The sequence below is a fragment of the Salmo salar genome, chromosome 08, assembly GCF_965601325.2.
Source record: "Salmo salar chromosome 08, fSalSal1, whole genome shotgun sequence".
Lineage (NCBI taxonomy): Eukaryota > Metazoa > Chordata > Actinopteri > Salmoniformes > Salmonidae > Salmo > Salmo salar.
This window is the reverse complement of record NC_138298.1, coordinates 43,422,501-43,435,272: the sequence shown is the minus strand read 5'-3', so window position 1 is coordinate 43,435,272 and position 12,772 is coordinate 43,422,501. Positions and strand designations below refer to the sequence as shown.

At 50.3% G+C, this 12,772-nt stretch overlaps 1 protein-coding gene across 6 annotated transcripts in view; it reads right to left on the bottom strand.

The window, feature by feature from the left end:
• Nucleotides 1-5,192: 5,192 nt before the first annotated feature.
• The window catches only part of klhl5 (kelch-like family member 5), a 73,721-nt gene continuing 66,141 nt past the window's right edge, over nucleotides 5,193-12,772 (bottom strand). For 2 of the 6 annotated variants that reach the window (XM_082978703.1, XM_082978704.1), the window contains 3 exons: nucleotides 11,897-12,034; nucleotides 9,108-9,279; nucleotides 5,197-5,880 (listed from right to left, as the gene is read on the bottom strand). In XM_082978703.1, the coding sequence (XP_082834829.1) occupies nucleotides 5,824-5,880; nucleotides 9,108-9,279; nucleotides 11,897-12,034 (367 nt within the window). In that variant the 3' untranslated portion in view covers nucleotides 5,197-5,823. Of the gene's footprint in view, nucleotides 5,881-9,107; nucleotides 9,280-11,896; nucleotides 12,035-12,772 lie in introns of all 6 variants that reach the window. The other 4 variants (XM_082978701.1, XM_082978699.1, XM_082978702.1 and 1 more) reach the window with 4 other exon arrangements.

Below are 12,772 nucleotides of genomic sequence, written 5' to 3'. Positions count from 1 at the left end.
TCCTATACTGTTTGTAACGACCCTGGGAGGTTGACTGATAACCTGAACCAGGTTGCAGTCACTGGTTACAGTTTGAAGCTTTTTCTTGAGTGGACAGCTTGATGACAGCCAGTCAATATTTAAATCACCCAGAAAATATACCTCTCTGTTGATATCACATTCATTATCAAGCATTTCACACATGTTATCCAGATACTGACTGTTAGAACTTGGTGGTCTATAGCAGCTTCCCACCAGAATGGGGCTTTAGGTGAGACAGATGAACCTGTAGCCATATTACTTCAACAGTATTTAACATGAGATCCTCTCTAATCTTTACAGGAATGTGGTTCTGAATATAAAACAGCAACACCTCCACCATTGGAATTCCTGTCTTTTCAGTAAAATGTTATAACCATGTATTGCTACCACTGTATCATCAAAGGTATTATCTAAGTGAGTTTCAGAATATGAATGTCATCTGTTATTAGTAAATTGATTTCATGAACCTTGTTTCTTAAGCTAAATATGTTAACGTGGGCTATTTTCAGCACTTTTCTGGGATGCTTGCTTGTTTTCATTGCTTTACTGGGAAGCTTAGCAGAGGTAGACATGCTCATGTTATTTATGTTAGTAGGCAGGGTGAGCTGCACCCAGTGGACCTCCTACTAGGGCACACCGCCTCAGTGCTAACAGTATACATCTGGTATGTAAGCACATGATTACAGCATACAACAGCTGTAGGATCAGCAGAGGCATTCAGGGCAGTTAGAGAGACATACATTAGGTCACTTACATTGTGTCTACTGACAGCCCTGGTGTAATGTACATTTACTGAAGCGTTATGACAGCTCTGCGTCACAATGGTACCTGTGTAGTCATGCAGGATTTTAGCTGTTGTCATAACGACAGTTTAATTGATAAATCCCCAGCATTCCATGTAACATTGAATAAATACATTAGATTAGTTACTTTGGTTAATGGGCCAGTTTCCCCAGACACAGATTAAGTCTAGTCCTGGACCTTAAAGAACTTTCTATTGAAACTTCCATTGAGCATGCTTTTTAGTCCAGCACTAGACTCAATCTGTGTCCAGGAAACAGGCCCCATATGTATTACTGACATGCTTGTCCTTGTTCAGGACTCCACACACTGGCTTCAGATTGAACCCTTGACTTCCACTGTCCAGGGATTGACCATGTTCAGGTCAAATATTGTGGATTTTGCAACATTTGCCCATTATTCTTTTTTAATAAAAGCATTCAATCTCTGTCAATTTGGTTGTTGATCATTTCAAGACAACTATTTTTAAGTCTTGCCATAGATTTTTTTTTAAAAAATATATTTCAGTCAAAACTGTACCTCCGCCACTCAGGAACAGTCAATGTCATCTTGGAAAGCATCTCCTGTGTAAACACCCCATACCCAACCTCAATGAATATATATATATATATACACAAGTTTAGGACAGAGACTGAATTTTAATACAAATGGTTTATTATCATACATTTCTTTATCCATCCCTGGGTAGGACATGAAGTGGAGGGGGGGGGGGGGGGGGGAGAGAGGGAGACAGGGGGGAGAGAGGGGAGTGGAAGAGAGGAAGAAAGGGGGAAGAAGGGGAAGGGGGGAGTAGAAGAAGGAGAGGGAGGGAGAGAGAGGGAGAGAGAGGGAGAGAGAGGGAGAAGGGGGAGAGAGAGGGAGAAAGTAGAAGAAGGAGAGGGAGGGAGAGAGAGGGAGAAGAGGAGAGAGAGGGAGAAGGGGGAGAGAGAGGAGAAAGTAGAAGAAGGAGAGGGAGGGAGAAGAGGGAGAGAGAGGGAGAAGGGGAGAGAGAGAGGGAGAGAGGAGGGAGAGAGAGGGAGAAAGTAGAAGAAGGAGAGGGAGGGAGAGAGAGGGAGAAGGGGGAGAGAGAGGGAGAGAGAGAGAGAGAGAGAGGGAGAAGGGGGAGAGAGAGGGAGAAGGGGGAGAGAGAGGGAGAAGAGGAGAGAGAGGAGAGAGAGAGAGAGAGGTAGAAGGGGAAGGGAGGTATATATGGTGCCCTACTGTATGTGGCTTTGGTCAAAAGTAGTGCACTATTATAGGGAATAGGGTGCCATTTGAGGGGTACATCCCCACTGTGTAGTAACACAGGAGCTTGTATGTTATTTACACAGGAACTGTCTCTCACTAACACTCAGCCCACCTTAACACACGGACTGGAAGCACAGAGATGATATGAGAGACCAGAGATACTGTCGTCTCCTCTCACTAAACACTCAGCCCACCTTAACACACGGACTGGAAGCACAGAGATGATATGAGAGACCAGAGATACTGTCGTCTCCTCTCACTAAACACTCAGCCCACCTTAACACACTGACTGGAAGCACAGAGATGATATGAGAGACCAGAGATACTGTCGTCTCCTCTCACTAAACACTCAGCCCACCTTAACACACTGACTGGAAGCACAGAGATGATATGAGAGACCAGAGATACTGTCGTCTCCTCTCACTAAACACTCAGCCCACCTTAACACACTGACTGGAAGCACAGAGATGATATGAGAGACCAGAGATACTGTCGTCTGAATGGTACATAGTTACATATTGTACATCTGAATGGTACATAGTTACATGTTGTACATCTGAATGGTACATAGTTACATGTTGTACATCTGAATGGTACATAGTTACATGTTGTACATCTGAATGGTACATAGTTACATGTTGTACATCTGAATGGTACATAGTTACATATTGTACATCTGAATGGTACATAGTTACATATTGTACATCTGAATGGTACATAGTTACTGTACAGGAAATAAAGGCATCGTTTCCATTGGAATGTCTTAGTACCTCGAACGGTCCAACTCTCCCATTGTTTAACAAAAGCATCTGACTAGATGTGTGTGTGTGTGTGTGTGTGTGTGTGTCTGTGTGTGTGTCTGTTCAGGGGCGTGTGTTGGCCCCTAGATGTATCTGTGTGCGTGTGTGTGTTCAGGGGCGTGTGTTGGCCCCTAGATGTATCTGTGTGCGTGTGTGTGTGTTGGCCCCTAGATGTATCTCTGTGTGTGTGCGTGTGTTGGCCCCTAGATCTGTCAGTGTAGACATGAAGCCTGGCTCTCTCTCTCTCTGGGTTTACTATGGGTACAGCAAAGACACTCTCAGAGCCTTGGAGAACACACACACACACACACACACACACACACACACACACACACACACACACACACACACACACACACACACACACACACACACACACACACACACACACACACACACACACACACACACACACACACACACACACACACACACACACAACCTCTTATCTGTTGTTCAGGCAGTTGAGGTGAATTGAGTAGCTACCAGTCAGAGTACAGTCCATTAACACTGTCTGCTACTTGGACTGATTATGTCAAAACACCATCTATCTCCTCTCTGAGGAAAGAAGGAGAGAGAAAGTTGGAGGGAGGAAAAGAGAGAGAGATTGAGAGACAGAGAGAGGGAAAGAGAGAGAGAGATTGAGAGACGGAGAGAGGGAAAGAGAGACGGGGAGAAAAAGAGGAAATAAGAATTGACTTTTTATGTGGAGAGTAGAGCTCACTTCCAACTGTACCTCCGACAGACTGGCTGACAGGCTGACTGACTGACTTCCCCACCGACAGGCTGGCTGACTGACTTCCCCACCGACAGGCTGACTGGACTGACTTCCCCACCGACAGGCTGACTGACTGACTTCCCCACCGACAGGCTGACTGACTGACTTCCCCACCGACAGGCTGGCTGACTGACTTCCCCACCGACAGGCTGGCTGACTGACTGACTTCCCCACCGACAGGCTGGCTGACTGACTGACTTCCCCACCGACAGGCTGGCTGACTGACTGACTTCCCCACCGACAGGCTGACTGACTGACTTCCCCACCGACAGGCTGACTGACTGACTTCCCCACCGACAGGCTGACTGACTGACTTCCCCACCGACAGGCTGACTGACTGACTTCCCCACCGACAGGCTGACTGACTGACTTCCCCACCGACAGGCTGACTGACTGACTTCCCCACCGACAGGCTGACTGACTGACTTCCCCACCGACAGGCTGACTGACTGACTGACTTCCCCACCGACAGGCTGACTGACTGACTGACTTCCCCACCGACAGGCTGACTGACTGACTGACTTCCTCACCGACAGGCTGGCTGACTGACTGACTTCCCCACCGACAGGCTGGCTGACTGACTGACTCCCCCACCGACAGGCTGGCTGACTGACTGACTTCCCCACCAACAGGCTGGCTGACTGACTGACTTCCCCACCGACAGGCTGGCTGACTGACTGACTTCCCCACCGACAGGCTGGCTGACTGACTGACTTCCCCACCGACAGGCTGACTGACTGACTTCCCCACCGACAGGCTGACTGACTGACTTCCCCACCGACAGGCTGACTGACTGACTTCCCCACCGACAGGCTGACTGACTGACTTCCCCACCGACAGGCTGACTGACTCGACTTCCCCACCGACAGGCCTGACTGACTGACTTCCTCACCGACAGGCTGACTGACTGACTTCCCCACCGACAGGCTGACTCGACTGACTTCCTCACCGACAGGCTGACTGACTGACTTCCCCACCGACAGGCTGACTGACTGACTTCCTCACCGACAGGCTGACTGACTGACTGACTTCCCCACCGACAGGCTGACTGACTGACTTCCTCACCGACAGGCTGACTGACTGACTTCCCCACCGACAGGCTGACTGACTGACTTCCCCACCGACAGGCTGACTGACTGACTTCCCCACCGACAGGCTGGCTGAAAGAGAAAAACAACAGTGAATTTAGTCTCTCCCTCCCCATCTCTCCATCTCTCCCTCCCTCCCTCCCTCCCCATCTCTCCATCCCTCCCTCCCTCTCCATCTCTCCATCTCTCCCTCCCTCCCTCCCTCTCCATCTCTCCCTCCCTCCCTCCCTCCCTCTCCATCTCTCCCTCCCTCCCTCCCTCTCCATCTCTCCCTCCCTCCCTCTCCATCTCTCCCTCCCTCTCCATCTCTCCATCTCTCCCTCCCTCTCCCCATCTCTCCCTCCCTCCATCTCCATCTCTCCCTCCCTCCCTCTCCATCTCTCCATCTCTCCCTCCCTCCCTCTCCCCATCTCTCCCTCCCTCCCTCTCCATCTCTCCATCTCTCCCTCCCTCCCTCTCCCCATCTCTCCCTCCCTCCCTCTCCATCTCTCCCTCCCTCCCTCTCTCCATCTCTCCCTCCCCTTTGTCCTGTCTTCATTTTTGTCTAATCTCTAAATCTCTCTCCTCTGTCAGCAGGAAAAAGGGTTGAAATACAAAATTATGTGTGTGTGTGTGTGTGTGTGTGTGTGTGCCTCTCCTTTTCTTATAATAATGAGCGCTCTAAAGAAGGTGGAGAGAGAGACAGAGACAGAGAGACAGAGAGACAGACAGACAGACAGACAGACAGACAGACAGACAGACAGACAGACAGACAGAGAGAGAGAGAGAGAGAGAGACAGACAGACAGAGAGAGACAGAGAGAGAGAGAGACAGAGAGAGAGAAACAGAGAGAGAGAGACAGAGAGAGAGACAGAGAGAGAGAGAGAGAGAGAGAGAGAGAGAGAGAGAGAGAGAGAGAGAGACAGACAGAGACAGAGAGAGAGAGAGAGAGAGAGAGAGAGAGCTCTTCAATCTGTAGTCAGTAATCTCCTCTCCAACTCAATGTCTATAATGTCTGTCTTCCTGGTTTTAGTGGAATGTTGGCGTTAAACGTCATCCCATTGGAGGTAACCCTGGAGACAAGGAAGAATGGGGAGGGTCCAAAGAGTGTTCAGGTGTGTGTGTGTGTTCACAGTTTGACAGCCACCACACAGGCCCCAGCCCGGCCCAGACACAGTGGAGCCACCTAGAGGATAAAAACACAGGAAGGAACAAATCAAATGACATTTTATAAGCCATTAAACCAACAATGCAGTTTTAAGAAAAATAAATGTTAAGTAAAAAAATTGAAAGGTAAAAAATAAAAAGTAACAAATACTTAAAGAGTAGCGGTAAATGTAGGTAGAGTTATTAAAGTGGCTAATGGATAGATAATAACCAGAGTAGAGTTATTAAAGTGACTAATGGATAGATAATAACCAGAGTTATTAAAGTGACTAATGGATAGATAATAACAGAGCGTAGAGTTATTAAAGTGACTAATGGATAGATAATAACCAGAGTAGAGTTATTAAAGTGACTATGGATAGATAATAACCAGAGTAGAGTTATTAAAGTGACTATGGATAGATAATAACCAGAGTTATTAAAGGGACTATGGATAGATAATAACAGAGAGTAGAGTTATTAAAGTGACTATGGATAGATAATAACCAGAGTAGAGTTATTAAAGTGACTATGGATAGATAATAACAGAGAGTAGAGTTATTAAAGTGACTATGGATAGATAATAACCAGAGTTATTAAAGTGACTATGGATAGATAATAACCAGAGTTATTAAAGTGACTATGGATAGATAATAACCAGAGTTATTAAAGTGACTATGGATAGATAATAACCAGAGTTATTAAAGGGACTATGGATAGATAATAACCAGAGTTATTAAAGTGACTACGGATAGATAATAACAGAGAGTAGAGTTATTAAAGTGACTATGGATAGATAATAACCAGAGAGTAGAGTTATTAAAGTGACTAATGGATAGATAATAACCAGAGTTATTAAAGGGACTAATGGATAGATAATAACAGAGAGCAGAGTTATTAAAGTGACTAATGGATAGATAATAACAGAGAGTAGAGTTATTAAAGTGACTATGGATAGATAATAACCAGAGTTATTAAAGGGACTAATGGATAGATAATAACAGAGAGTAGAGTTATTAAAGTGACTATGGATAGATAATAACAGAGAGTAGAGTTATTAAAGTGACTATGGATAGATAATAACAGAGAGTAGAGTTATTAAAGTGACTATGGATAGATAATAACAGAGAGTAGAGTTATTAAAGTGACTATGGATAGATAATAACCGAGTAGAGTTATTAAAGGGACTATGGATAGATAATAACAGAGAGTAGAGTTATTAAAGTGACTATGGATAGATAATAACCAGAGTTATTAAAGGGACTATGGATAGATAATAACCAGAGTTATTAAAGGGACTATGGATAGATAATAACCAGAGTTATTAAAGGGACTATGGATAGATAATAACCAGGGAGTAGCAGTAAATGTAGAAGAGGGGTGAGCTATGTAAATAGTGGCCATCTGATTGGCTGTTCAGGAGTCTTGGGGGGGGGGGCTATGTAAATAGTGTCCACTATGTAAATAGTGTCCATTCTGATTGGCTGTTCAGGAGTCTTGGGGGGGGGGGGGGGCTATGTAAATAGTGGCCATCGGATTGGCTGTTCAGGAGTCTTGGGGGGGGGGGGGGGCTATGTAAATAGTGGCCATCGGATTGGCTGTTCAGGAGTCTTGGGGGGGGGGGGGGGCTATGTAAATAGTGGCCATCTGATTGGCTGTTCAGGAGTCTTGGGGGGGGGGGGGGGGGCTATGTAAATAGTGTCCATCTGATTGGCTGTTCAGGAGTCTTGGGGGGGGGGGGGGGCTATGTAAATAGTGGCCATCTGATTGGATGTTCAGGAGTCTTGGGGGGGGGGGGGCTATGTAAATAGTGTCCATCTGATTGGCTGTTCAGGAGTCTTGGGGGGGGGCTATGTAAATAGTGTCCATCTGATTGGCTGTTCAGGAGTCTTGGGGGGGGCTATGTAAATAGTGGCCATCTGATTGGCTGTTCAGGAGTCTTGGGGGGGGGGGGGGCTATGTAAATAGTGGCCATCTGATTGGCTGTTCAGGAGTCTTGGGGGGGGGTCGAAGCCTCTTGGACCTGGATACATGATGACGTCACTGAGACTAAAACCACCACTTCAAACCTCGATCAGACTGAGGGTTATTAAACAGGATGGAAACACAGCTAGTACACACACACACACACACACACACACACACACACACACACACACACACACACACACACACACACACACACACACACACACACACACACACACACACACACACACACACCTACCTTCAGGTATATACACACACACACACACACACACACACACACACACACACACACACACACCCCTTCAGGTACACACACACACACACACACACACACACACCCCTTCAGGTATACACCGTGTAGGTAGGTGTGTGTGTGTGTGTGTGTGTGTGTGTGTGTGTGTGTGTGTGTGTGTGTGTGTGTGTGTGTGTGTGTGTATATACCTGAAGGTAGGTGTGTGTGTGTGTGTGTCTGTGTGTACCTGAAGGGATGTGTGTGTGTGTGTGTGTATACCTGAAGGGATGTGTGTGTGTGTGTGTGTGTGTGTGTACCTGAAGGGATGTGTGTGTGTGTGTGTGTGTGTGTGTGTACCTGAAGGGATGTGTGTGTGTGTGTATACCTGAAGGGATGTGTGTGTGTGTGTGTATATACCTGAAGGGATGTGTGTGTGTGTGTATATACCTGAAGGGATGTGTGTGTGTGTGTGTGTGTGTGTGTGTGTGTGTGTGTGTGTGTACCTGAAGGGATGTGTGTGTGTGTGTGTGTGTGTGTGGTGTGTGTGTGTGTGTATATACCTGAAGGGATGTGTGTGTATACCTGAGGGGATGTGTGTGTGTGTGTGTGTGTATATACCTGAAGGGATGTGTGTGTGTGTGTATATACCTGAAGGTGTGTGTGTGTGTGTGTGTGTGTGTGTGTGTGTGTGTGTGTGTGTGTGTGTGTGTACCTGAAGGGGTGTGTGTGTGTGTGTGTGTGTGTGTGTATACCTGAAGGGATGTGTGTGTGTGTGTGTGTGTGTGTGTGTGTGTGTGTATACCTGAAGGGATGTGTGTGTGTGTGTGTGTGTGTGTGTGTGTGTGTGTGTGTGTGTGTGTGTATACCTGAAGGGATGTGTGTGTGTGTGTGTGTGTGTGTGTGTGTGTGTGTGTGTGTGTGTGTGTGTGTGTGTGTGTGTGTGTGTATACCTGAAGGGATGTGTGTGTGTGTGTGTGTGTGTGTGTGTGTGTGTGTGTGTGTGTGTGTGTGTGTGTGTGTGTGTGTGTGTGTGTGTGTGTGTGTACCTGTCTCCACTCGTTGTTCTGAGGATCGTAGGCCTCCACCGTGTTCAGGTACACCGTTCCATCGTAACCGCCGACCGCATAGAGACGGTCTCCATGGAGACACACACCGACAGCGTCACGACTGATACTCATGGGGGCTACCGCCGTCCACGCATCCGTCTGGGGGTCGTACCTACACACACACACACACACACATATCCCTTCAGGTATATACACACACACACACACACACACACATCCCTTCAGGTATATACACACACACACACACACACACATCCCTTCAGGTATATACACACACACACACACACACACATCCCTTCAGGTATACACACACACACACACACACACATCCCTTCAGGTATACACACACACACACACACACACACACACACACACACACAGACCGCTGCCCACTGACCTCTCCACACACACAGACCGCTGCCCACTGACCTCTCCACACACACAGACCGCTGCCCACTGACCTCTCCACACACACAGACCGCTGCCCACTGACCTCTCCACACACACAGACCGCTGCCCACTGACCTCTCCACACACACAGACCGCTGCCCACTGACCTCTCCACACACACAGACCGCTGCCCACTGACCTCTCCACACACACAGACCGCTGCCCACTGACCTCTCCACACACACAGACCGCTGCCCACTGACCTCTCCACACACACAGACCGCTGCCCACTGACCTCTCCACACACACAGACCGCTGCCCACTGACCTCTCCACACACACAGACCGCTGCCCACTGACCTCTCCACACACACAGACCGCTGCCCACTGACCTCTCCACACACACAGACCGCTGCCCACTGACCTCTCCACACACACAGACCGCTGCCCACTGACCTCTCCACACACACAGACCGCTGCCCACTGACCTCTCCACACACACAGACCGCTGCCCACTGACCTCTCCACACACACAGACCGCTGCCCACTGACCTCTCCACACACACAGACCGCTGCCCACTGACCTCTCCACACACACAGACCGCTGCCCACTGACCTCTCCACACACACAGACCGCTGCCCACTGACCTCTCCACACACACAGACCGCTGCCCACTGACCTCTCCACACACACAGACCGCTGCCCACTGACCTCTCCACACACACAGACCGCTGCCCACTGACCTCTCCACACACACAGACCGCTGCCCACTGACCTCTCCACACACACAGACCGCTGCCCACTGACCTCTCCACACACACAGACCGCTGCCCACTGACCTCTCCACACACACAGACCGCTGCCCACTGACCTCTCCACACACACAGACCGCTGCCCACTGACCTCTCCACACACACAGACCGCTGCCCACTGAACCTCTCCACACACACAGACCGCTGCCCACTGACCTCTCCACACACACAGACCGCTGCCCACTGACCTCTCCACACAGACCGCTGCCCACTGACCTCTCCACACAGACCGCTGCCCACTGACCTCTCCACACAGACCGCTGCCCACTGACCTCTCCACACAGACCGCTGCCCACTGACCTCTCCACACAGACCGCTGCCCACTGACCTCTCCACACAGACCGCTGCCCACTGACCTCTCCACACAGACCGCTGCCCACTGACCTCTCCACACACACAGACCGCTGCCCACTGACCTCTCCACACACACAGACCGCTGCCCACTGACCTCTCCACACACACAGACCGCTGCCCACTGACCTCTCCACACACACAGACCGCTGCCCACTGACCTCTCCACACACACAGACCGCTGCCCACTGACCTCTCCACACACACAGACCGCTGCCCACTGACCTCTCCACACACACAGACCGCTGCCCACTGACCTCTCCACACACACAGACCGCTGCCCACTGACCTCTCCACACACACAGACCGCTGCCCACTGACCTCTCCACACACACAGACCGCTGCCCACTGACCTCTCCACACACACAGACCGCTGCCCACTGACCTCTCCACACACACAGACCGCTGCCCACTGACCTCTCCACACACACAGACCGCTGCCCACTGACCTCTCCACAACACACAGACCGCTGCCCACTGACCTCTCCACACACACAGACCGCTGCCCACTGACCTCTCCACACACACAGACCGCTGCCCACTGACCTCTCCACACACACAGACCGCTGCCCACTGACCTCTCCACACACACAGACCGCTGCCCACTGACCTCTCCACACACACAGACCGCTGCCCACTGACCTCTCCACACAGCACAGACCGCTGCCCACTGACCTCTCCACACACACAGACCGCTGCCCACTGACCTCTCCACACACACAGACCGCTGCCCACTGACCTCTCCACACAGACCGCTGCCCACTGACCTCTCCACACAGACCGCTGCCCACTGACCTCTCCACACAGACCGCTGCCCACTGACCTCTCCACACAGACCGCTGCCCACTGACCTCTCCACACAGACCGCTGCCCACTGACCTCTCCACACAGACCGCTGCCCACTGACCTCTCCACACAGACCGCTGCCCACTGACCTCTCCACACAGACCGCTGCCCACTGACCTCTCCACACAGACCGCTGCCCACTGACCTCTCCACACAGACCGCTGCCCACTGACCTCTCCACACAGACCGCTGCCCACTGACCTCTCCACACAGACCGCTGCCCACTGACCTCTCCACACAGACCGCTGCCCACTGACCTCTCCACACAGACCGCTGCCCACTGACCTCTCCACACAGACCGCTGCCCACTGACCTCTCCACACAGACCGCTGCCCACTGACCTCTCCACACAGACCGCTGCCCACTGACCTCTCCACACAGTCGCTGAGTCGTGACTCCAGGCTGGAGACGGGAGCGTCATGTCCCCCGATAGCGTACAGGAAACCGTTCCAGGTAGCCACGCCCACCCCGCCGCGACGCTTCGCCATCGGAGCGCGGCAGCTCCACCTGGTGGTGCGGAGGTCACAACAACACAACACACCCTGGGTCGGTTCATTAGGAAACGCCTATCCAGAACAGCCTGAATTCTCTGGGGAGTTGGGGATGTCGATCTCATCCCAAAAACGTTTCTATTGATGCTCGGTCTGCGACGATGTTTTCAGAGTCGCTGTGGCGTTTAAAAGTAGATGTTCTAACCGACTTGCAAAAAAAAACTATAGTTTGTTAACAAGAAATTTGTGGAGTGGTTGAAAAACGAGTTTTAAATGACTCCAACCTAAAGTGGATGTAAAACTTCCGACTTCAATTGTACACCCATCAAGTACGGAGTCAGACCCGCCCCCCTCCCTTTGCCTCCAGAACAGCCTGAATTCTTTGGGGCGTGAAAACGTTGCTCAACTGGTTCTCGAGGGACATTAACATGCGCCAGGAAAACATTCCTCACACCATTCCACCACAGCCACCAGCCTGTATTGTTGACAGCAGACAGGATGGGTCCAACAGCCACCAGCCTGTATTGTTGACAGCAGACAGGATGGGTCCAACAGCCACCAGCCTGTATTGTTGACAGCAGACAGAATGGGTCCAACAGCCACCAGCCTGTATTGTTGACAGCAGACAGGATGGGTCCAACAGCCACCAGCCTGTATTGTTGACAGCAGACAGGATGGCTCCAACAGCCACCAGCCTGTATTGTTGACAGCAGACAGGATGGGTCCAACAGCCACCAGCCTGTATTGTTGACAG